Source organism: Sapajus apella, unplaced genomic scaffold, assembly GCF_009761245.1.
Source record: "Sapajus apella isolate SASKATOON/1434 unplaced genomic scaffold, GSC_monkey_1.0 scaffold14, whole genome shotgun sequence".
Taxonomy (NCBI): Eukaryota; Metazoa; Chordata; class Mammalia; order Primates; family Cebidae; genus Sapajus; species Sapajus apella.
This window is the reverse complement of record NW_022436954.1, coordinates 3,910,864-3,937,515: the sequence shown is the minus strand read 5'-3', so window position 1 is coordinate 3,937,515 and position 26,652 is coordinate 3,910,864. Positions and strand designations below refer to the sequence as shown.

The 26,652-nt window shown below is 40.2% G+C and overlaps 1 protein-coding gene across 3 annotated transcripts in view; it reads left to right on the top strand.

Annotated features, from left to right (window-relative positions):
- Nucleotides 1–26,652, top strand: part of KDM2A (lysine demethylase 2A) — a 137,019-nt gene that overhangs the window by 50,015 nt on the left and 60,352 nt on the right. For 2 of the 3 annotated variants that reach the window (XM_032282693.1, XM_032282694.1), the window contains 3 exons: nucleotides 12,297–12,435; nucleotides 13,201–13,279; nucleotides 13,737–13,783. In XM_032282693.1, coding sequence (XP_032138584.1) covers nucleotides 12,297–12,435; nucleotides 13,201–13,279; nucleotides 13,737–13,783 — 265 coding nt within the window. Of the gene's footprint in view, nucleotides 1–12,296; nucleotides 12,436–13,200; nucleotides 13,280–13,736; nucleotides 13,784–17,833; nucleotides 18,789–26,652 lie in introns of those variants that run through there. The other variant, XM_032282695.1, reaches the window with a different exon arrangement.

Genomic DNA, 26,652 nt, shown 5'->3' with positions numbered 1-26,652 from the left:
GTTGGTCAGGCTGGTCTTGAACTCCCGACCTCAGGTGATCCGCCCTCTTTGGCCTCCAAAGTGCTTGGATTACAGGCGTGAGCCACTATGCCCGGCCCCTTTTTTTGTTTTTTTTTTTTGAGACATAGTCTTGCTCTGCCACCCAGGCTGGAGTGCAATGGTACTCTTTTGGCTCACTGCAACCTCAGCCTCCCAAATTCAAAGGATTCTCCTGTCTCAGCTTTCTGAGTAGCTGTGATTACAGGTGCAAACTACCATGCCTGGCTAATTATTTTGTATTTTAGTAGAGACGGGTTTTACCATGTTGCCTAGGCTGGTCTCGAATTCCTGAGCTTAGGCAATCCACCTGCCTTGGCCTCCCAAAGTGCTAGAATGACAGGTGTGAGCCACTGCACCAGACTCTTTTTTTAAGTTAGGAATTGAACTGTATCCTACTTTTGTTAGTTACTCCTCTTCTCCTTTAGTTTGTTTTCAATCTTCTGCCTTAGTCAGACCGATACCCAGAAGTGTGCTCTTGTGTAACTTCATTGCTACTCTGTCTTGTAGCTCTACAATTTCGTATTCATGTTTGACCTTTCCTTAAAGCTCTCTTGAAGGATCAGCAGCTGTATAACCAAATCTACCACTTAGGGCAGGGACTTCTCAAATAATGTCTTACAGAGATGACCACTTCATATTAAATTGCTGGCAGGATACAGTTGTTGAATTTCATAAAATTTCATCCCTAGGATTAGACATTTGATATTAGGAGATTTAGAGATGGAATCATAAAAGAGTTAACCCCAAACAGTATGGACTTGGAAAATTCTATGACTTGGAATGATAAAGAAGGACATTTAATGCCATTGGAGAAGAGGCAAGTATAACTTGTCTCTAGTCATATAGGCCATTCTTTTTGGGACATACAGTTGATTTCCAGTCCAATGTTGAATCGTGTTCAAAATCACAATTGCTGGGCCAGGCTTGGTAGCTCACACCTGTAATCCCAGCACTTTGGTGGGGCCAAGGCAGATAGATCATGAGGTGAAGAGATCTAGACCGTCCTGGCTAACATGGTGAAACCCTCTACTAAACATACAAAAATTAGCCAGGTGTGGTGGTGCGCACCTGTAGTCCCAGCTACTTGGGAGGCTGAGGCAGGAGAATCGCTTGAACCTGGGAGGTGGAGGTTGCAATGAGCTGAGATGGTGCCACTGCACTCTAGCCTGGAAACAGAGAAACACCCCACCTAAAAAAAAAAAAAAAAAAAGCCATTAACCAGTCCAAAAAAAAAAAAAATCACAATTGCTGATAATTTTTGAGCATGTGCTAGATACTTTACATTTTTTATTTAATCCTCATACAACCCTGTGCAATGGCTTCTGTTATTATTAGTTAAGTGCGTCAGACACAATAAGAGGCTGAACTTAGGATTTGAACTCTATAAACCTGGTCTGGACCCTGCCACTACTCTGTACAGTCTCTTGCCACGTTTGCAGAGTATTTGCATACACGTTTTTATTTAAACATCACATCCCTCCTGTGCTTTAGGTGATATTCATGACATTTTCACATGAGAAAATGGAAGCTTAGGGAATTTGAAGCTCAAGGTGGCAGTGCCTAGACCCAGACCGACTTCTGACCCTAATCTGCTCTTCTGATTATGCACTTTTGCTAAACATAGTAGATATAGGTTCATACCTGAAAGTGAATTTTTGATTTCAGATAACAATAATTTTAGTTTGATTGAAGGTGATTTCATAATATTTTAGATGGGGTACTTAAATCTGGAGAAGTTTAGCGAAGATGTGATAATTAACTTACATTTTTAGCTTCTCTGGTGGCTTGAGTATAACTTTCATTAAGTATTGATTTGGCTATTGGACTTTTGCTGCTGCTATTGTTGTTTTATTTTACTTTATTTTTTAAATTTTTTCCCAAAAGATTTAGAATTGAGGTGGTTATTTTTTTGTAGAGATGGGATATTTCAGGGCCGGGCGCAGTGGCTCAAGCCTGTAATCCCAGCACTTTGGGAGGCCGAGGCGAGCAGATCACAAGGTCAAGAGATTGTGACCATCCTGGCCAACATGGTGAAACCCCGTCTCTACTAAAAAATACAACAAAAATTAGCTGGGCGTGTTGGCTTGCGCCTGTAGTCTCAGCTACCCGGGAGGCTGAGGCAGGAGAATTGCTTGAACCTGGGAGGCGGAGGTTGCAGTGAGCCGAGATTGTGCCACTGTACTCCAGCCTGGCACCTGGTGACCGAGCAAGACTCTGTCTCAAAAAAAAAAAAAAAAAAAAAAAGAGATGGGTTATTTCTCTTTTACTCAGGCTTGGTATCTTGAGCTCCTAGTTTCAAGTGATCCTCTACCATGGCCTCTTAAAGCAGTAGGGTTACAGGAATGAGCCATTATACTTAGCTGCTATTGGCCTTTTTTATTTTTTCTGGAGACAGAATCTCTATCGCCCAGGCTGGAATGCAGTGGTACAATCTCGACTCACTGTAACCTCCATCTCCCAGTATCAAGTAATTCTCCTGCCTCAGCCTCTGGAGTAGCTGGGACTGGCTATTTTTTTTTTTTTTTTTTTTTTGTATTTTTAGTAGAGGCAGGGTTTCACCATATTAGCTGCTCTCAAATTCCTGACTTCAAGTGATCCATCCACCTTGGCCTCCCAAAGTGCTGGAATTACAGGCGTGAGCCACTACGCTGGGCCTGCTATTGGACTTTTGATGATGTGGGTCAGTTTACCACTCTTAGAGTAACTTTTCTAGCTAATTTCAGAAATGAAGACGTAGTTTTCTCTGCTTTAACTTCAGTTGGTGTGGATGGGGTGACTGAACACATAGAAGAAAAGAGGTCTTGGCAGGACTATAATGTAATGGTGGTAGTGGATTGGGTAGGAATATATGTGTTTGAAGGGAGTAATTTAGGATACCAACTCTTAATCTTATGCCAGTTCCTTCTAAAGCTTCCACTCCTGGATGTGAAATTTCATAAATCTCAAGTTTGATAGTTTGAAATAGAGGTTATTTGTTGATTAAGAGGCTGACCTTTGTCTATGAATCAGAACATCAGTCATAGCTCCAGAGAGAAGGATCATGTAGGAAAGTTCCTGATGAGAGGAATGTAGCAAAGCTGAAAACAGGTGCATTTATCAAATATTTTCTGGTTTCAAGCAACTGCTTGGTATCTCCCTGAATTCACTTAAAGACTTGGGAGAAGCAGCGTGTGTGACAAATTTTATGGTTTTTATCATTTCTGAGCAAAGACGTAGAGTTAGTTGTTTTTCAAGATAAGCTGTCCTTTCAGGTTCATAGTACCTTTCTTGTCTGGCAAAAAGAATGGTCACTGTTACTTCCCCTTTAGATTTATGGTAAACTTTTAGGGTTTTTTTCTTTTTCCATAAATTGTTATTTGTGTAATAAATACTTTTATTAATCCTTACCTTCTAGGAACTAAATTGGCACGACCAGTACCACGTATCATACTGATGACTCACAGTTACATCAGTTATAAAAGATGGTGAAAAAACTAGGCATTATCTTTCTTTTTTCTGTGTGTTTGTTGATACAGAAACAGATCAGGCAGTAAACAGAAGTAGTCACGGAGTATTTGTATTTCAGTAGGTGTTTCATTGGCTGATGAAAATCAAGTTTAAAAATTGGGTTGACTTTTGGGAGAAATAATATTTTTCTTTTTTTTTTTTGAGACAGTCTTGTTTTATTGCCCAGGCAAGAGTACAATGGTGTGATCTTGGCTCACTGCAACCTCCACCTCCTGAGTTAAAGTGATTCCAGGCCTCACACTCCCAAGTAGCTGGGACTACAGGCACATGCTACCATGTCCAACTACTTTTTGTATTTTTAGTAGAGATGGGATTTTGCCACATTGGTTGGGCTGGTCTTGAACTCCTGACCTCGAGTGATCCGCCTGCCTTGATCTCCCAAAGTCCTGGGATTACAGGAGTGAGCCACCACCCCTGGCTGAGAAACTGAATATTTCTGAGTTACATTATTGTTTCCATTTTTGGTGGGTAGTATTTGTGTATGAGGGGAGAGTGGGGTTGCTTTAAAGATTATTTCTTGCTTGGCATGGTGGCATGGTCGTGTAGTCCCCATTACTTGAGAGGCTAAGGCAGAAGGATCTCTTGAAGCGAGGAGTTCTGGGCTATAATGCAGTATACTGATTGGGTGTGGTAGTACACGCCTGTAATCCCAGCTACTCAGGAGGCCGAGGCAGGAGGATCACTTGAACCCGGGAGGTGAAGGTTGTAGTGAGCTGAGATTGCACCACTGTACTCCCTGCCTGGGCAACAAGAGCGAGACTCCATCTCAGAACAAAAAAACAAACTCCTGTGCTGATCAGTAGTGTGATTACACCTGTGAGTAGCCACTGCACTCCAGCCTGAGCAACGTAGTGAGACCCTGTCTCTTAATGTTTTAGATTATTTCTTAGTGATTAGGCCTTCCAAAATCCCCTTCTTTTCTGCTCTAGGAGGCAAATAATTAGAAAAAGCAAATATTTTATTTTCCTTTTGAGTTGTGATTTCATTTAGCTCAGGCTAATTTTAAAATGTCATATATTAAGAGTGCTAATTTTTAAAATTGTTTGGGGGCTATAAAAAGGAAGTGAAGATTTGGAACAGAGGGAGAGTAAGGAATTATACATGTTTACTTCATAGTTACTTAAAAAATACAGGCCGGGCGCGGTGGCTCACGCCTGTAATCCCAGCACTTTGGGAGGCCGAGGCGGGTGGATCACGAGGTCAAGAGATCGAGACCATCCTGGTTAACATGGTGAAACCCCGTCTCTACTAAAAATACAAAAAATTAGCTGGGCATGGTGGTGCATGCCTGTAATCCCAGCTACTCAGGAGGCTGAGGCGGGAGAATTGCCTGAACCCAGGAGGCGGAGGTTGCCGTGAGCCGAGATTGCGCCATTGCACTCCAGCCTGGGTAACAAGAGCAAAACTCCGTCTCAAAAAAAAAAAAAAAAAAAAAAAATACAACCACATGTTTGGACACTGACAAATGCTGTTACTTGCCTACTTCTAGTTTCTTCAGTGGTTTGACTAGATTTTCGTTGGAGGATACACTGAACACTTGCTTGTTGGTAGAAAGTTTAATATTGGCCAGATGTGGTGGTTCATGCCTGTAATCTCAGCACTTTGGGAGGCTGAGGCCAATGGATCACATGAAGTCAGGAGTTTGAAACCAGCCTGGTCAACATGGTGAAACCCCATCTGTACTAAAAATACAATAAAAATTAGCCAGGTGCAGTGGTGCGTGCCTGTAATCTCAGCTACTCGGGAGGCTGAGGCACGAGAATCGCTTGAACCTGGGAGATGGAGGTTGCAATGAGCTGAGATCACACTGTTGCACTCCAGCCTGATGGTATGTAGGAAGGCAGGCAACGCTGGGAGAGATCTAGCACTTTTAACTCATTTCTTGGCCAGTTAGTTTTGTGGAGGGCATGTTTGTGGTCAGGATCGTTCTATATATATGTAGGTAGCTATTTGACACTATTCTTGAGGGAACTTTTTAGGGAATAGTTTACTTTTGTTTTATATATTGATCTTCTCTTGAGCATTTTGCCTTCACTATCTTTTTTTTTTTCTTTAAATGTCCTACTGACTAAATATTTTTTTAATCAAGAGACTTAGGTATGCATGAGCTTCCTGCTGTTAAATTCTGTGGATGTTGCCTTCTACTTATGGATTATATTTTCTGGTTGTTGGAATTACTGTGATGTGCTAACATTTTTCTTATGTGGAAACTGTTCTGTGTGCTGTTCATCTCTGTAGAAGTTGATCTAACTTTTTGCAGAATGTATTTGAAGGCTGACCTTTCAATAAAAGAAAAGCAAGTTTTTCAGCCATGTTAATTTATCACTGCATCTTCTTTGTCATATGTTAGGCAGTTATGTTAAAACTAAACTTGTGTTCTTCCTTATTCTCTGTGCTCAGGCCACTTATCATTTGGTGGGGGAAAACAAACAAACAAAAAAGGCCGGGCGCGGTGGCTCATGCCTGTAATCCCAGCACTTTGGGAGGCCGAGGTGAGTGAATCACCCGAGGTCAGGAGTTCAAGACCAGCCTGGCCACCATGGTGAAACCCCATCTTATTAAAAAAAAGAAAGAAAGAAAAACAAAACATTTAGGGGGAAAACATTTTACATGGATCAAAAGATAAAAACTTGGGCCCAAGGCTTAGTCATTGTAAGGCAGTGATTCCAACTCTTTTTGTACTTCCTTGGGATATTCTCATTAAAATCCCTCATGAGAGATAATGAAATTTTCAAACTTTGTAAACAAATTTAATAATTTATTTCAGAGAAATGTTTTATATACATATATATATATGTATGTATGTATGTATGTATGTATGTATGTATATTAATAAGGAGATACCGGGCCGAGCACAGTTGCTCATGCCTTTAATCCCAGCACTTTGGAAGACCAAGGCGGGTGGATCACCTGAGGTTGGAAGTTCGAGACTATCCTGACCAACGCGGAGAAACCTGTTTCTGCTAAAAATACAAAATGAGCCAGATGTGGTGATGGGTACCTGTAATCCCAGCTACTCAGGAGGCTGAGGCAGGAGAACCGCTTGAACTTGGGAGGCGGAGGTTGTGGTGAGCCATGATCACACCATTGCACTCCAGCCTGGGCAACAAGAGTGAAATTCCATCTCAGAATAAATAAATAAATAAATAAACAAACAAACAAACAAAGGAGATACTGATAACTCTAGTAGGTGAAGAGAAAGCCAAAAAAAGTTTGAAGAGATCATTGCTATAGAGGAGCAACACAGTCTGTCTATAGTCTTTGGAACTTGGTAGATGTCCGGTAAAGTTATACTGAATGAATCAGCATTTTTCTTATGTGGCTTCTTACGTGGAGCTTTCCCCAATCCCCCTGTGTTAGTTGTTCTTCCTCCTGGGCTTCAATACCTGTCTTAATACATAGCACATTAAATTATAATACTATAATTTATTTACTTATTTGTCATCCCCTACTGGCCAACAGTCTTCTGGAGTGCTAGGACTGTGCATTTTAATTTTTGTATGTGAATGTTTAGCTATTTTCCTTTTTTCTTTTTTCCTTTTCTTTCTTTTTTTTTTTTTGAGATGGAGTTTCTCTCTTGTTGACCAGGCTGGCTGGAGTGCAGTTGTGCCATCTCAGCTCACTGCAACCTCTGCCTCCCGGGTTCAAGCAATTCTCCTGTCTCAGCCTCCCGAGTAGCTAGGACTACAGGCCCCTGCCACCACTTGAGGCTAATTTTTGTATTTGTAGCAGAGATGGGATTTCACCTTCTTGTTCAGGCTGGTCTTGAGCTCATGACCTCAGGTAATCCACCTGCCTCAGCCTCCCAAAGTGCTGGGATTATAGGCATGCGTGAGTCACTCTGTCCAGCCCAGTTTTGGTTTTTTTTTTTTTTTGGCTACGGAGTCTCATTCAGTCACCCAGACTGGAATGCAGTGGTGCCCTCTCAGTCACTGCAGCCTTCATCTCCTGGTTTGAAGTGATTCTCCTTCCTCAGCTCCCAAGTGTCTGGGATTACTGGCGCCTTCCACCATGCTTTCTACCACTCCTGGCTACTTGTTTAGTTAGTTATTTTGAGACAGAGTTTCACTCTTGCCCAGGCTGAAGTGCAATAGCACAATGTATCTGCCTCCCAGGTTCAAGCGATTCTCCTGCCTCAGCCTCCCAAGTAGCTGGGATTACAGGCATGTGGCACTGTACCCGGCTAATTTTGTGTTTTTAGTAGAGATGGGGTTTCTCCATGTTTGTCAGGCTGGTCTCAAACTCCTGACCTCAGGTGATCTGCCTGTCTCTGCCTTTCAAAGTGCTAGGTGGGAGCCACTGCTCCAGCCTAATTTTTTTGTTTTTAGTAGTGAAGGGGTTTTGCCATATTGGCCAGACTGATTTGGAGCTCCTGACTGCAATGATCAGCCTGTGTCGGCCTCCCCATGTGCTGGGATTATGGGTATGAGCCGCTATGCCCAGTCAGTTTTTATATTTTTAATGGAGACAGGTTTTGACATGAACTACGCTGGTCTCTAATTCCTGGGCTCAAGTGATCCACCTGACCTGGTCTCCCAAAGTGCTAGGATTACAGGTGTGAGCCTGTAATCCTAGCACTGCACCCAACCTGGTTTTTATTTTTATTTAGTTATTTTGAGAAAAGTCCTGGTTCTGCTGCCCAGACTGGAGTGCAGCAGCCCCATACCCTAAAAATATTTTGAATGATAATGGCATTGTTGGTGTCAGTGAAGTCTATCAAAATTAAACCTTCTTTTGGCTTTTGAGCTGTGTTTTGTGGCAGCCAAGTTACTAGGTAAGAGAGTGTTCTAAGGTTTTTTACTAAATATGGAAAATATACCAGATTTCCCCTTTGTGTTTTTGCCTAAAACTGATAAGTTGAATCTTGTTTTCCTCTAGTGTGTAATAGATTGGTTTCTTTTATTTTTTATGACTTATTTCTGCCCTTTCACAGACTTCTACTTCCTAAGAGACCTTTCTCCAGTGTCTCATTTTCTTATGTGTTTGTGTAACTTCAGTTGCTATGTAATCTGTTCTAGACCATCAATATTTAGCTTTAAATTCCAGATTTGGTTATTTTAGCACAAATAAAGGTAGGGTGACTTTACCCTTACCACTACCACTGGCACATCCAATTGCCTGTTGGATATGTATTCGAGAAATTTCGACAAATTTTAACACTGGCTAAAGTAAAATACGGTCATGCATTACTCAACAGGGGGATATGTTCTAAGAAGTGTATAGTTAGGCAGTTTCATAATTATATTAACAATATAGAGTGTACTTACACAAACCTGGGTGGCATAGTCTACTACACCCCTAGGTTATATGGTATAGCCTATAGCTCCTAGGCTACAAATCTGTACAGCATGTTATTGTACTGAATACTATGGGCAGTTATAACATGGTGGTAAATATTTGTGTATCCAAATAGAGAAAAGGTACAGTGAAAATATGTTATAAAAAGTAAAACATGGTATACTTGTATAGGGCACTTCCTGTGATGGATCCTGTAGGACTGAAAGTTGCTCTAGGTGAGTCAGTGAGTGAATAGTGAGTAAATGTGAGGGCCTAGGACACATTTGTAGATTTTATGAACAATGTTTTAATTTATAAAATTTTTTCTTCAATATTTAACTAGGCCAGGCATTGTGGCTCATGCCTATAATACCAGCACTTTGGGAGGCCAAGATGGATGAATCACCTGAGGTCAGGAGTTAAAGACCAGCCTGACCAACATGGTTAGACCCCGTCTCTACTAAAAATACAAAAATTAGTCAGGCATGTTGGTGGGTGCCTGTAATCCCAACTACTCGGGAGACTGAGGTGGGAGAATTGCTTGAACCCGGGAGGCAGAGGTTTCAGTGAGCCAAGATCATGCCACTACACTCCAGCCTGGGCAACAGAGCAGGACTCCGTCTCAAAAATAATAATAATAATAATAATAATAATAATAAACTAAGCTTAGTCTGTAACTTTTTAACTTTATATACTTTTGAATTTTTTCAAATTTTCCACTTTTATAGTAATACTTTCCTTAAAACACAGATATACCACTATACAAAAGCATTTTCTTTATATCCTTATTCTGTAAGCTTTTATTAAAATCTTTTTTAACTTTTTAAACTTTTTTGTTAAAAAACAAGACATAAACATACACATTAGCCTGCAGAGGGTTGGGATCATCAGTATCACAGAACATCATTATCACTGTCTTCTGCCTTCACATCTTTTCCCACTGGAAGATTTTCAGGTACAATAACATGCATGAACTGTTATCTACTGTGATAACAATGCCTTCTTTTGGATACCTCCTAAAAGACCTACCTGTGGCTGTTTTACAGTTAAAATTAAGAAAAAAATAAGTAGAAGGAATGCATGCTAAAATAATAAGTACAGAATAATACATAAACCAGTAACACGGTCATTTATTGTGTACTATTTGTAACGGTATGTGCTACACTTTGACATGACTGGCAGCACAGTTAGATTTACACAAGCATCACCACAAACAGGAGTAATGTGTTGTGCTACGATGTCCTGATGGCAACAGTGTCACTAGGATATAGGCATTTTTTAGTTCTACTGTAATCTTATGGGACCACTGTCATATATATGCAGTCCATCGTTGACTGAAATGTCATTATACTGCGCATGACTGTATTAAAAGGTAAACTTGAAGTATAAGCAACATTTTAAAAGTAACTGCTTATTAGATAGAATTCTCATACCATACAGTCTACTCATTTAAAGTATACAAGTCAGCCAGGTGGTGACTCACAGCTATAATCCTAGCACTTTGGAAAGCTGAGGTGTGCAGATTGCTTGAGCCAGGAGTTCGAGACCAGCCTGGCCAACATGGTGAACCCCTGTCGCTACTAAAAATAAAAAAAATTAGCTGGGTGTGGTGGTGGGCACTGGTGGTCCCAGCTATGGGAGGCTATAGGTGATCACCAGAGTCTAGGAGGTTCAGGTTGCAGTGAGCCTTAATCGAGCCACCACATTTTAGCTTGGGCGACAGAGCACAGCCCCACCTCAGAAAATAAAAAATAAAGTGTACAATCCAGTGGTTTTTTAGTATATTCACAGAGTTGTACAAATGTCACCATTATCTAATTCCGGAACGTTTTCATTGCTCTCAAAAAATGCATACTATTATCAGTCACTTTCTTATTCTTCGTTTTCTCCAGCCCTGGCAAATATGAATCTATTTTCTGTCTCTATGGATTTGCCTATTCTAGACATTTTATTTTAATGAAGTCATACAATATGTGGTCTTTTATGTCTGGCTTTTTTTGTACTTGGTATAATGTTTTCAGAACATAACATACATACTGTTATGTTGTGGCACATAGCAGTATTTCATTCCTTTTTTTTTTTTTTTTTTTGCTTCCACTATGTGGGAGGGGATTCCAGAGAACTGGAAATCCCTTCATTCCTTTCTGTGGCTGAATAACATCTCATTGTGTAGGTATATCATATTTTGTTCATCCATTCATCAATTGATTGACATTTGGATTGTTTCTACCTTTAAGGCTGTTGTGAATAATGCTAGTGTGAACATGTGTATAAGCTTTCGTTTTGAAAAGAACATATGTTTTCAGTTCTTTTGGATATATACCTAGGGAGAAGAATTGTTGGGTCTTAGGATAACTTTGTTTAACTTTTTGAGGAACTTTAAACTGCTTGCCAGTGTCTGCACCATTTTACATTTCCACCAGCAATGTATGAGGTTTCCAACTGATCTACGTTCAGATCAGCACATGTTATTGTTTATTCCTTTGATGATAGCCATTCTGGTGGGTATAAAGTGATATTTCATTGTGGTTTTGGTTTGCATTTCTCTGATGACTAATGGGAATTGAGCATTTTTCATGTGCTTATTGTCCATTTGTATATCTTCTTTGGAAAGACATGTCGTCTTTAAAGCTAAATATTGATGGTATGCTGTTTCGAATGCTGTTCATTCTTTATTTTTTTGAGACGAAGTTTTGTTCTTGCTGCCCAGGCTGGAGTATAGCGGCGCGATCTTGGCTCACCGCAACCTCTACCTCCTGGGTTCAAGTGATTCTCCTGCCTCAGCCTCCTGACCGAGTAGCTGGGATTACAGGCGTGTGCCACCATGCCCAGCTAATTTTTTATTTTGTAGAGACGGGAATTCTCCATGTTGGTCAGGTTGGTCCCAAACTTCCGACCTCAGGTGATCCACCCACTTTGGCCTTCCATAGTGCTGGGTTTACAGGCGTGAGCTACCACACTGGCCTTGAATGCTGTTCTCTAGATTAGCTTTCTTCCTTTATCTGAGACAAGAGTTTTTGATCTATTAATTCAAATGTTTTAGTCTATTATTGAGATTGCTTTATAAAGCTAATTTTAAATACAGCTCTCCCCTATGAAAAAATGACATTTTGGGCCTGACTTGAAATTTCTATGAAGACAGTTTGTCCCCACTCTGATAAACAATGATAGACAAATGAAATGAAAAAGATAATAGACTCTGTTTGGTCCCGTTGTTGTCGTGAATTTGTATATCTAGATTCAAAGAATTAGCAAAGGCAAAATGCATAGAGGACCCAGTGGCTCATTAAAATATTATATACTGTGTATTCTGAGAGTATCACCTATCTTGAGAGAAAGAAAGATCCATAAGGCAAGGAAAATAGCAACTGAGTTTGAAAGTAGCACTTTGCACATGTAGGGAAATCTATGACCACTTATAGGTAGGCATGAAAAAGTACATGATTTCATCCATATGTTCCCTTCTCTCCCAGCGTGGTACCATGCGACGGCGCTATGAAGATGATGGCATATCAGATGATGAAATTGAAGGGAAAAGAACTTTTGACTTGGAAGAGAAACTGCATACCAACAAATATAACGCCAATTTTGTTACTTTTATGGAAGGAAAAGGTCAGTATAATTTTGGTTCCAACATATAGTCCTTTGATGTGGGAAGTCATAGACTCTGAGCATTGTGGGGTTTAGCATTTATCCAGCTAAAATATTGCCTGTTGATGTATTTTTTCTTATTATTCAGTGCCCCTTGTATGCACTTGCCCACCAGTCCTCCCAACCTGTGAGTCATTCTCTGCTATATTAGAAGTAATCTTTTATTAGGGCAGGAGTATTATTGGAGTTTTTTTGCCTAACGGCTTCTTCTTCCTTCTTCCTTCCCTTAGTTTTCAGTTTAATTAAAAACCGTACGATAAAAATCATTTTATGTGTATACCTACCCCACCAAAACTGAGGGTGGGATTCCATGTGTACCATGCATCTTTGATCATTGGCAAACTGACAAGGATATCATATATATATTGTAGTGGTCAAAATTAATTTTTTTTTTTACTCTTAAGAGACAAGATGATGATAATTTCTGTTTAGCATTTATGAGATGACTCATTAATAGTACTACCCCCATATTGTTTAAGCTCTAAATTTCCTGTGGAAATATATAGACTTGGCAAACCCCTCAAGCTTTGTTTCTCAATGTGCTCTCCATATTTTCTAAGAGATGCTTCTTAATAAGCATATATTTTATTGTCTAACAGCACAATTGTATACACAGAATAACAAACACTATTATACCTTAGTACTTAGGATCCTTTTTGTGATCCTTTTATCTATTTTTTAACTATACTCCCTGTATTTCTAATAATTACTTTTCTGTGTTGACAGATTTTAATGTAGAGTATATCCAGCGGGGTGGCTTGAGAGATCCTCTGATTTTCAAGAATTCTGATGGACTTGGAATAAAGTAAGTGTTTTCAGCCTGGCTGGATGTAGTTGCAAAATGGCCTTGTTACACCCAGGACTATAAACAGTGGTGGTACTAATAACCCAAAACAGTAGTAATTGAAAATAATTTCCCATTTAGTTTTAAAAGTGTATGTTTTTCTTCTTTTGATACATAGGTTATTCATATTAGAGGTAAATGAGAAAATATAGATGAACCAAAAAAAAAAAAAAAAACCAGCAAATTTTAATCTCCTGAAATCTACTACCCTTAGCTAAACCATGCTTTTATTTATATATTCTTTTTTCCTATGCATATATGTAAATATACACTCACCTATATTTTAAAAATAATTTTAAACCTGATTGTGAATATTGCTGTATCTGATTGAGGAGTTCTCAGTACTTTAAGAAAAAAAAACTCACATTACTTGAGAAGTTATGTTTTCCATGTATACTTACTGGTGTTTGTTTCATAGAATGCCAGATCCAGACTTCACTGTGAATGATGTCAAAATGTGTGTGGGTAAGTATTGAGGTTTTGGCCTCCGTCTTTAAGGCAAAGATTTAAGACTTAGGACTGAATTAAATCTCTGATTGAGATTTAAGACTTAAGAACATTGAAGTATGTATTTGATTGGAAACTACATTTTCGTTAAGAACTGAGAATTTTATCAGAGAGTTACAGAAGTTGCCTTATTTAATATACACATTAAACATAAAACATTGGAATTTCTTTTTCCTACCTACATACTTCCTTTTCTCCATGAAGGGTGTGCCTTCTGGGGCAACCTATCCCAGAAACCAAAAACTTACATCTCTGAGCTAAGAATGAAGTTTCATTAATACCGTGATTCCCTTTTCCTAAAAGCAGTAGAGAAATTTCCAGGAAATGCTCACCAATGCTACATTTGGAAACTTGCCTAAGATTTGAAACTTTATAAGCTGCGAAGTAGTTACATTAAAATTTATCTTCATCAGTGACTGGTTAAATTGAGTCTTTAATTATTTTATTATGTTCAAAATTTAGGAAAAGGAAAGCAAATTAGATCAATCTAATTAAAGAAGAAAATTCCTGACGTTAGTAAAGTTTCAGCTTAGTTTTCTGCAGACAGTGGTGTTCATTATGGTCCTGAGACACCCCAGCATCCTTAGGAGTTCAGGAATGGTTAGTAAAATGGAATAAAGTCTTTTTTTTTTTTTTTTTTTTTGAGAAGAGACAGTGTCTCTCTCTCTCTCTGTCGCCCAGGCTGGAGTACAGTGACGCTATCTCAGCTCCCTGCAACCTCCGCCTGCAGTGTTTAAGCGATTCTCCCACTTCAGCCTCCTGAGTAGCTGGGATTGCAGCCACTTGCCACCACACTCAGCTCATTTTTGTATTTTTAGTAGAGATGAAGTTTTACTGTGTTGGCCAGGCTGGTCTCAACCAATCCACCCGCCTCACCCTCCCAAAGTGCTGGTATTACAGGTGTGAGTCACTATGTCTGGCCAGAATAGTCTTTTTCAGATACTTCCAACAGAACTTAAAATGAAGGGACTTTTTTGATTTTCTTCCTAGTACTAGAATTTCTATGATCATCTGTCTTCTGTACCAAAGTTCCAGTGCCATTCCTTTGCTTTGAAAATTAAATACTGCAGTACTATCTCCTGGCCACTTGAGGGTCCTTGTTAGACTACTGACTCTTCTGTTTATCTAAAAGGTGAAAGTCACAGATATCCCAGGTAAAGGAAAGTTCTCAAATCTCTGTTTTATTCATCCCTTTACTGTTTCTGTGTTAGATCCTGGCCATCTGCCTATTGCCATGTATTCCCTAGAACTTAGCATAGTCTCTGGAGTATAGTAGGTGTTCAGTAAATCTGTTGAGTAATTGAAATGCTCTCCCACTCTTCACAAGACAGAACATTCTCAGGGGACCTCAGAAAACCCACCCGAATACATAATAATCTATCATGTGACCTCCTTTATTAAGGAACCTTCAGGACAGTAATTCCCTGTATTTATAAGGCAATAGACTACCATAGGTACCCTCTTGATGAGAGATTTTTACAGTTTGTGGTCCACAGATGACCTGCCTCAGAATTATTTGTGATATTGTTAAAAATGTAGACTCACAGAGAGGATTGTAGGAAGATGGCAGAGTAGCAAGCACTAGGAAATTGTCTCCTTACCTAGACAATAATTGCATTGGCAGAATCAGTCTGATATAACTGTTTTGGAATCCAGGAGTCTATTCAAGGCTTGCAAATTCCAGGGAACACCATGGACAATAAAATACAGTTAATTTCAGTCAGTTTCAGACCTTAGCACAGTAGCAGCTTCTCCACTCTCCCCTGCCAGCCAAACCCCATGACAAGCAGCTGTGCATATGTTTCTCAGAAAAACCTGTCTGTACACAGCTTATGGGAGCCAGGGTGAGCAAAGAGGAACCTTTCCTTGAAATAATGGGATTCACCCTGTGATCACTGAGTGCTGCTTCTGATCACAGAAGTACAGACATAGAAACAAGTAGGGCCAGGCACGGTGGGTCATGCCTGTAATCTTGCACTTTGGGAGGCTGAGGCAGGTGGATTGCCTGAGTCCAGGAGTTTGAGATCAGCCTGGGCCACATAGCGAAACCCTGTCTCTACAAAAATTTGCTGGATGTGGTGGCATGCACTGATAGGCTTAGCTACTTGGGGAGCAATTCCTTGAGCCCTGGAGGTTGAGGCTGCAGTGGTCTGTGATCGTACCACTGCACTCCAGCCTGAGCAACAGAGTGAGACCCTGTACCCCCCTCAAAAAAAAAAACAAAACAGGTGGGGCAATTGTTGTTGAATCAACAATTGTTGCAGGCCTCTTCCTATCAGTTGAACTGACTTCCAGGGGTTTTAAAAGGGCTATTGTGGCTGGTTGCAGTGACTCATGCCTATAATCCCAGCCCTTTGGGAGGCCAAGGTGGCCAGATCATGAGGTCAGGAGATTGAGACCATCCTGGCTAACACAGTGAAACCCTATCTCTACTAAAAAGACAAAAAATTAGCTGGGCATGGTGGTGCCAGCTAATTGGGAGGCTGAGGCAGGAGAATTGCTGAACCCAGGAGGCGGAGGTTGCAGTAAGCTGAAATCACACCACTGCACTCCAGCCTTGGCAACAGAGCAAGACTCCATCTCAAAAAAAAAAAAAAAAAATTAACTGGGCATGGTCTCAGGCACCCATAATTTCAGCTACTCAGGAGGCTGAGGCAGGAAAATCCCTTGAACCCAAGAAGCAGAGGTTGCAGTGAGCCAAGATTGTGCCACTGCGCTCCAGCCTGGGTGACAGAGGGAGACTCTGTCTCAAAAAAAAAAAAAGGGAGGGGCAATTTATTCTCTTTTCCCTTTGAGAGCCAGACATTAAAGACTAGCACATTCAGAATAGGAAGTGACTGCATTTGCACCTGGAAGGTGCAGGCTCAGAAAAGTCGTAAGAAGACTTACATGTATACCTCAGATTGATCTTTGATACAGAGATAGCCTACACAAAAACAACAAAACACACAGTAATAAAACACAGAAAAGGCTGGGCGTGGTGGCTCACACCTGTAATCCCAGCACTTTGGGAGGCCAAGGTAGGTAGATCATGAGGTCAAGAGATTGAGACTATCCTGACCAACATGGTGAAACCCCGTTTCTACTAAAAATACAAAAATTAGCCAGACGTGGTGGCACGTGCCTGTGGTCCCAGCTACTCGGGAGGCTGAGGCCGAAGAATCGCTTGAATCCAGGAGGCGAAGGTTGCAGTGAGCCAAGATTACGCCACTGCACTCCAGCCTGGTGACAGAGCAAGACTCCGTCTCAAAAAAATAAATAAATAAAAATAAAACACAGAAAACTCTGGGGAAGAGAGAGAATCAGATTTTGAGAGTTACCACATTATTAAATTCAAATGTCCAGTTTTCAACAAAAAAATCATAAGGCACGTTAAGAAAGAAGAAAGTATGGCCCATTAAAAGGGAAAAAAAAATCAACAGAAAATGTCTTTGAAAAAGTCCTGATTGTGGATCTAATAGACAAATGTTTTCAAATAGCTGTCTTAAAGATGCTCAAAAAACTAAGAACTTTGTGGAGGAAGTCAAGAAAGTAATGTATGAATGAAATGGAAATATCAATAAACAGAAAACTTTAAACCAAAAGGAAATTCTGGAGCTGAATAATACAGTAATTCAAATGAAAACCCTATTAAAAGGCAGATTTGAACAAGCAAAAGAATCAGTGAAGATAGGACAGTGGAGATTATTAAGTCTAAGGAACAGAATGACAAAAATTAAAGAAAAGTGAACATAGCCTGCCATAGTTTAAATGTTATCCCTGGTGGGTGCGGTGGCTCATGCCTGTAATCCTAGCACTTTGGGAGGCCAAGGCGAGTGGATCACTTGAGGTCAGGAGTTCTAGAGCAGCCTGCCCAACATGGTGAAATCCAGTCTCTACTAAAAGTGCAAAAATTAGCTGGGCATGGTGGCGGGCGCTTGTAATCCCAGCTATTCATAAGACTGAGACAGAAGAATCGATTGAACCGGTGAGACGGAGGTTGCAGTGAGCTGATATCGCACCATTGCATTCCAGCCTGGGTGGCAAGAGTGAAACTCTGTCTCAAAAAAAAAACGTTAGCCCTCCCAAATTTCATGTTGAAATTGAATTGCCAGTTACAGTATTAAGGGGTGGGACCTTTAAGAGATAATTAGGCTACAGGGGCTCCACTCTTATGGATTGGATTGATGCTGTTATAAAAGGGTGAGTTTGGCCCCTTCTTGCTTTCTCTCATTCTCTTACTGTCTTGCTTTTCGCCATGTGATAATGTAGTGAAAAGGCCCTCACCAGATGCTGGCAGCTTGATTTTAGACTTCCCAGCCTCCAGAATTGTGAACTAATAAATTTCTGTTAATCATAAATTACCTACTCAGGTATTCCATTAATAGCAACACAAAACAGACTAAGAACCTAAAGGAACATTTTTGACACCATTAAGTACACCAACATACACATTACAGAAGTACCAGAAGGAAAATAGGAGCAGGGATAATATGTATTTGATCAAATAATGGCTGAAAATTTCCCAGATTTGATGAAAGACATGATAACATCCAAACAGCTCAATGACTCCAAGTAAGATGAACTCAGAGACTGTCACCAAGACACATTATAATCAAACTTTAAAAAGCCAGAGACAAACTCTTGAAAGCCTTGAGAGAAAATAAATGATTCATTACATAAAGGTATCCTCAGTAAAATTATGAACCAATTTCTCATCAGAAACATTGGAGGCCAGGAGACAGTGAGCCAATGTATTCAAAGTGCTAAAAGGAAAGCAAAACTGTCAACCAAGAATCCTATATCTGGCAAAACTGTCCTTCAAAGGGGCGAGAAATTAAGACATTCTCAGAAAAACAAAAGCTAAGGACACTTGTTACCACTGGACCTGCATTGTAAGAAGTTCTCAGGAGAGTCCTGCAAAGTGAAAGGACAGGACATTAGATTGTAACTTGAAGCCATATGAAGAAATATCTCAATAAAGGTAAATACATGGGTAATTATAAGAGCTAGTATTATCTGAACATTGGCTTGTAACTCCTATTTGGTTTCTCCATAGTTTAAGAGATGAATATATATATATATATACATATATATATAATTAAATGTATGTATATCTTTATTTTTTTTTTTTTTTTTTTTTGAGACAGAGTTTCACTCGTTACCCAGGCTGGAGCGCAATGGCGCGATCTCAGCTCACCGCAACCTCCGCCTCCTGGGTTCAGGCAATTCTCCTGCCTCAGCCTCCTGAGATGAATATATTTTTGAAAAGATAATTGTTAGCCTAAAAACTAGCACTGAAACTTTGAGTGTAGCCCCACATTTTATTTGTACGTAATTAAGAGATTAATACATTTAAAGTATTAGAACTGGGTATGACATTTTGGGCTGGATGAAAAAAAGAAAAAAACAAAAAAAGAATCAGGTATAATGGTACGTGCCTGTAATCCCAGCTACTCAGTAGGCTGAGGTGGGAGGATTGCTTGAACTCAGGAATTCAAGACCAGCCTGGGCAGCAAAGCAAAGACTCATTTCTCCCACTCCATGATTGAATGAAATACTAGTTTATGTTTAGGGGCGTAAACTAATAACTAATAGGGGTCCAGTGTTAGGGTGGGTTTTGTGACATCAGTAACAAAAAAGGGTAGAGGCAGCTGTAAAGCAGCATAGTCTTTGAATAGTAGTGAAGTCAAACTGGTATTAATTAAAAATAGAATGTTTAACTTTAAGATATTAGATGTAATCTTTATGGTAACTGTAAAGAAAATACCTATAATATATATACAGAAGGAAATGTGAAAGGAATTTACACATTTCACCAAAGAAATGTATCTAAAGGCCGGGCGCGGTGGCTCACGCCTATAATCCTAGCACTTTGGGAGGCTGAGGTGGGTGGATCACCTGAGAGCAGGAGTTCAAGACCAGCCTGGCCATCATGGGGAAACCCCCTCTTCTAAAAAAAAAAAAAAAAAAAAAAAGGAAATATATCTAAATACAAAAGAAAACAGTAATTTAGGAAAATGCGGAACAAAGCTATAAGGATATAGAAATAAAGTACCAAAATGACAGAAATTCCTTACAAGAACTTTAAATATAAATGGATTAAACTCCCAAATCAAAAGACAAGAAATTGGCAGAATGGATAAAAATGACATGATAACAACCATATGCTGTCCACAGGAGACTCACTGAAGATCCAACAGGCAGAAATAGGGCCGGACGTGGTGGCTCATGCTTGTAATCCAAGCACTTGGGAGACCAAGGCGGGCGGATCACCTGAGGTCGGGAGTTCAAGACCAGCCTGACCAACATGGTGAAACCCTATCTTTATTTAAAAAATAAATAAATAAAATAAAGACAGAAATAGATTGAAAGTGAAAGGATGGAAACAGCTATTCCAGGCAAACAGTAACCGAAAGAGCAGGGGTGGCTATACTAATATCAGATAAAACAGACTTTTTTTTTTTTGAGATGGAGTTTTGCTCTTGTTGCCCAGGCTGGAGTGCAATGGCGCGATCTCGGCTCACTGCAACCTCCGCCTCCTGGGCTCAGGCAATTCTCCTGCCTCAGCCTCCTGAGTAGCTGGGATTACAGGCATGCGCCACCATGCCCAGCTAATTTTTCGTATTTTTTAGTAGAGACGGGGTTCACTATATTGACCAGGATGGTCTCGATCTCTTGACCTCGTGATCCACCCGCCTCGGCCTCCCAAAGTGCTGGGATTACAGGCGTGAGCCACCGCACCCGGCCCAGACTTTTATTTTCATTCATTTATTTATTTATTTAGAGATGGCATCTTGCTCTGTTGCCCACGGTGTAGTGCAGTGGTGCAGTCTCGACTTACTGCAACCTCTGTCTCCTGGTTCAAGTGATTCTCCTGCCTCAGCCTCCCAAGTAGCTGGGTTTACAGGTACCCGCCACCATGCCCAGCTAATGTTTGTATTTTTAGTAGAGAGAGGGTTTCACCATGTTTGCCAGGCTAGTCTCAAACTCCCAATTTCAAGTGATCTGCCTGCCTCAGCCTTCTGAAGTGCTGGGATTATAGGCGTGAGCCACCGTACTGAGCCCTGAAGCAGACTTTAAATCAAAGAATGGTTTCAAGTGGGGCCTGGTATAATGGCTCACACCTATAATCCCAGCACGTGGGATTGCTTGAGCCCAGGATTTTGAGGCCAGCCTGGGCAGCGTACCAAGACCTTGTCTCAGCTAGGCGAGGCAGCTCACGCCTGTAATACCAGTACTTTGGGAGGCTTAGGTGGGTGGATCACCTGAGGGTCAGGAGTTTGAGACCAGCCTGACCGATGTTGTGAAACCCCATCTCTACTAAAAATACAAAAATTAGCCAGGCATGGTGGTGCACACCTGTAGTACCAGCTACACAGGAGGCTGAGGCAGGAGAATCACTTAAACCTGGGAAGCAGAGATTGTAGTGAGCCAAGATCACGCATTGGACTCCAGCCTCAGCAACAAAGTAAGACTCCGTGTCAAAAAAAAAAAAAAAACTTCTTTAACAAAAGAAGAGAATCTTAACACTCTAACCTTACAAATTAAATAACTAGAAAAAAAGACAAACTAAACCTACAGCTAAAGGAATGAAGTAATAAAGATTAGAGCAGAGATAAATGAAATAAAAAATAGAAAAACAAAAAGGTCAAAGAAGCAAAAAGTTGGCTCTTTGAAAAGATAAGCAAAATTGGCAAAGCTTTAGCTAGATGGACTAAGGAAAGAAAGATCAAATTACTAAAATCAGAAGTGAAAGTGAGGGCCAGGTGTGGTGACTCACACCTGTAATCCCAGCACTTTGGGAGGCCATGATGCTTGGATCACCTGAGGTGAGGAGTTCGAGACCAGCTTGGCCAACATGGTGAAACCCTGTCTCTACTAAAAATATAAAAATTAGCTGGACATAGTGGTGCATGCCTGTAATCCCAGCTACTCAGGAGGCTGAGGCAGGAGAATCACTTGAACCTGGGAAGTGGAGGTTGCAGTGAGCCAAGATCATACAATTGTACTCCAGCCTAAGAGACAGCGAAACTCATTTCAAAGAAAAAAAAGGAAGTGAAAGGACATTACTTCTAATTCTGTAGAAATAAAAAAGGTTATAAGGGAATACCATGCACAGTGGCTCACGCCTATAATCCTAACACTTTGGGAGGCTGAGGCGGGTGCATTGCCTGAGCTCAGGAGTTTGAGACCAGCCTGTGCAACATGGCGAAACTCTGTCTCTACTAAAAACAAAAAGTGGGCTGGACGTGGTGGCATGTGTCTGTAGTTGTAGCTACTCAGGAGGCTGAAGCATGAGAATTACTTGAATTGGGGAGGTGGAGGTTGCAGTGAGCCAAAATTGTGCCCCTGCACTCCAGCCTAGGCAACACAGAAAGACTGCGTCTCAAAAAAAAAAATAATAAAAAGAGCAGTTGTTCGTCAGTGAATTGGATAACCTAGATGAAGTGGACAAATTTCTGGAAACACAAAACTTAACAAGACTAAATCACTAAGAAATAGAAAATTTGAAATTTGAATAGAACTGTATTGTAATTAGTGAGGAGATAAAGTCAACATTCAAAAATCTCCCAACGAGAAAAACCTGGGCCTGATAGCTTCAGTGGTGAATTCTACTAAACATTCAAAGAGGAACGAACACCAATTCTGTTCAAACTTGTCCAAAGAATTTAAGAGGGAACACTTCTTAACTCATTCTGTGAGGCCTGCATTACCCTATCAAATAAGAGAAAGACAGTACAAGAAAACTACAAATCAGTATCCTTTTTGAACAATGATGTAAAAATCCTCAACAAAATACATGCTAAATTTAGCAGTATATTAAAAAGATTAAACACCATGGCTAAGTAGGATTTATTCCTGGAATAGATGCTCGACATGTGAACATCAATCAATGAAAATTTTATTAACAGAGTGAAGGAGGAAAAAAGTCATGTGATCATTTCAATTGATACAAAGAACACATTTGACAAAATTCATGATAAAAACACCTGACAAACTAGAAATAGAAGGAAACTACCACAACGTAATAAAAGCTTTATATGAAAAACTCCCAGCAAATATCATACTCAGTGGTGAAAGACCAAAAGCATTTAAGATCAGGAACAAGGTAAAGATGCCTGCTTTTACTGCCTCTATTCAGTGTAGTATTGGAAGTCTTAACCAGCACAATTAGGCAATAAAAGGCATGCAAATTAGAAAGGAAGAAGTCAAGTCACCTCTGTTGGCAAACGATACGACCTTTTTATTTGTTAGTATTTTTTTCTTTTATCATGTGTGTCTTAAATTACACTTAAGTTTTGCTTTCTGTCAAATATTTCAAGTACACATAAAATTAGAGAATATCAGTAACAAAATGAATGCCCATCTATGAACCCAAAATGAACATGCACTTGTGTACAACTTAGTAAGAGATTAACCTTTTGCTATGTTTACTTCACCTATTTTTGCAGAAGTTTATTAGAATTGACATCCACTGTGTACCATTCTTCCCATCTTCAGTCCCCTTTCCTTCCTCCTCTCTCCAGAGATAGCCACTCCCTTGATTTTTAATACAGTCTGTAGATAGGCATATTTTGCATGTTTTTAAACATTAACCAAATGACATCATAGCGTGCAAATCATTCTGCATCTTGCTTTTTTACTCAACATTGCATTCATTTTAACTGCCATATAGAATTCCATTGTGTGAATATACCATAATTTGTCCACAATATACCCATTCCCCCTATGACGGACATTTACGTTGTTTCCATTTCTTGGTGCCCTGAGTTCAATGGCCCAATCTTGGCTAACTGCAGCCTCCACCTCCCGGGTTCAAGTGATTCTTCTGCCTCAGCCGCCCAAGTACCTGGGATTGCAGCATGCACCACCACGCCCCGCCAATTTTGTATCTTTATGGATTTCACCATGTTGGGCAGGCTGGTCTCAAACTCCTCATCTGGTGTGATCCAGCCACCTTGGCCTCCCAAAGTACTGGGATTACAGGCATGAGCCACCACACCCAGCCTCCATTTCTTTACTCTTACAAATAATGCTACAATGAAGGCTAATACATTTCTTCTTGAGTATACATCATAGAGGGTATGAGCTTAGAAGTGGGCTGAAAGTATGTACATTTTCACCTTATCAAATTGATCTCCAAAGTGATTGTTCCAGTTTACACTTTGTTCAGTCAAGTATGAGAGTGTCCTTTGTTCCATATTCTCTCAAATACTTGATATTGTGAGATATTTACTTTTTTTTTTTTTTTTTGGTGGGGCAGAGACAGTCTCACTCTATTCCCCAGGTTGGAGGAGAGTGGCACAGTCTCAGCTCACTGCAGCCTCTGCCTCGTGGGTTCAAGGGATTCTCCTGCCTCAGCCTCCCAAGTAGCTGAGATTACAGATGCCTGCCACCATGCCCAGGTCATTTTTGTATTTTTAGTAAAGATGGGGTTTTACCACATTGGCCAGGCTGTTCTTGAACTCTTGACCTCAGGTGATCCACCTGCCTCGGCCTCCCAAAGTGCTGGGATTACAGGCGTGAGCCACCACGCCTGGAAGAGATTTTTAAACTTTTGACAATCTGATGTTTATGAAAAAGAAACTTGTAGTTTTTAATCTGCGTGTCCTGTAAGGATAATCATGTTCTCAGAAATGTTGATGAACTATTTGGGCCATGTATTTTTTTTTTTTTTTTTAATTTTTATTGCTTTAAAGCAACTCTTGTTTTTTATTTATTTATTTTTGCTCTCCATTTGGTTGGTAAATCTTTCTCCATCCCTTTGTTTTGAGTCTTTGTGTATCCTTGCATGTGAGATGGGTCTGGATGCAGCATACTGATGGGTTTTGGCTTTTTTTGCCTGTCTCTGTCTTTGGATTGGGGGATTTAGTCGATTTAAATTTAGAATTAATAATAATATATGTGAGTTTAATACTGCCATTTAATGTTAGCTGGCTGTTTTGCCTATTAGTTGATGTAAATTCTTGATTATGTTGATGCTCTTTATTTTTTGGTATTTTTTAGAAAGGCTGATACTGGTTGTTCCTTTCTATGTGTAGTGGTTCTTTCAGAAGCTCTTGTAAAGCAGGCCTGGTGGTGATGAAATCTCTGAGTGCTTGCTTGTTCACAAAAGATTTTATTTTTCCTTCGCTTATGAAGCTTAGTTTGGCTGAATGTAAAATTTTGAGTTGAAAGTTCTTTTCTTTAAGGATGTTGAATATTGGCCCCCACTCTCTTCTAGCTAGTAGGGTTTCTGCTGAGAGATCTGCTGTGAGTCTGATAGGCTTCCCTTTATGGGTAACCTGACCTTTCTCTCTGGCTGCCCTCAGTATTTTCTCCTTGATTTCAACGCTGGTGAATCTGGCGATTATGTGCCTTGAGGTTGGTCTTCTTGAGGAATATCTTTGTGGTGTTCTCTGTATTACCTGGAGTTGAATATTGTCCTGCCTTGCTAGGTTGGGAAAGTTTTCCTGAATAATATCCTGAAGCGTATTTTCCAGCTTGGATTGATTCTCTTTGTCACATTCAGGTACACCTATCAAGCATAGATGAGGTCTTTTCACATAGTCCCATATTTCTTGGAGACTTTGCTTGTTCCTTTTTATCCTTTTTTCTCTAATCTTGTCTTTTCGTTTTATTTCATTAAGTTGGTCTTCGACTTCTGATATCTTTTCTTCTGCTTGATCGATTCGGCTGTTAAAACTTGTGCATAGTTCCCGAAGTTCTCGTGTTGTGTTTTTCAGCTCGATTAATTCACTTACATTCCTCTCTAAATTGTGTATTTTTGTTAACATTTCGTCAAACCTTTTTTCAAAGTTCTTACTTTCTTTGCATTGGGTTAGAACAAGTTCTTTTAATTCCCAGAAGTTTCTTATCATCCACCTTTTGAAGCCTGCTTCTGTTAATGGAACACACTCGTTCTCCATCAGGCCTTGTTCCGTTGCTGATGAGGAACTGTGATCCCCTGTAGAGGGAGAGGTGTTCTGATTTTGGGTATTCTTAGCCTTTTTAGGCTATTTTCTTCCCTTCTTTATAGATTTATCCATCTGTGGTCTTTATAATTACCGTCTTTATAATTGGGTTTCTGAGTGGACGTCCAACTTGTTGATTCCCAGCGCTAAAATCTGAGCAACCCACTGCGCCAGCCAAAACAGCAGCGTTACGATTGATGGTGCTTTTCTGACTCTGCACCAAGAACCGCCGCACCAAGGCAGCGGCAAAACCACATCGTCGGCCACAAGAGTCACGCTGGCGACCTGTGGGGCTCCTTCGCTGAGAATCTCCTGGTGTGTGAGCAACAAAAATTCGTCTGAAAGTGTGGCGTCCTCTCGTTCTCTGCGCTTTCACTGGGAGCTACAATCCCGAGCTGCTAGTGATCAGCCATCTTGGAGCTCTCTCCTGGGCCATGTATTTTTAAATTTTTTAAACTTTCATGTTCCCTTTTATTCTGTTACCACTTTCTCTTAGTGACTAGTAGCAGAAACTCTAGTTTTAAAAGTTAATACACATAAAGTGCCCAGAAGAATCACAGCCATGTTGTAGGAGATGGTATTATTTTTATCCTTTTAAATACATACATATTCATGGAGACAAGAGTCGTCTCACTGTGTTAAAGAGGCTGGGCTCTAGCCCCAGGCCTCAAGCAGTCCTCCTGCCTTGACCTCTCAAAGTGCAGAGATTACAGGTGTGATCTCACTGCACCTGTCTACCATTTAGATACTAATCTTGCCATTTTGGATATTAATCTTTATTTCTTTCTTTTCTAGTATTAGCTTAAAATGTTCCATTTCTGTTATCTTTGTATGTCTCAATTCTTGCTTCAACTACAGCAGATAGGAACCCTGGCTTTGTGGAACAGCTGA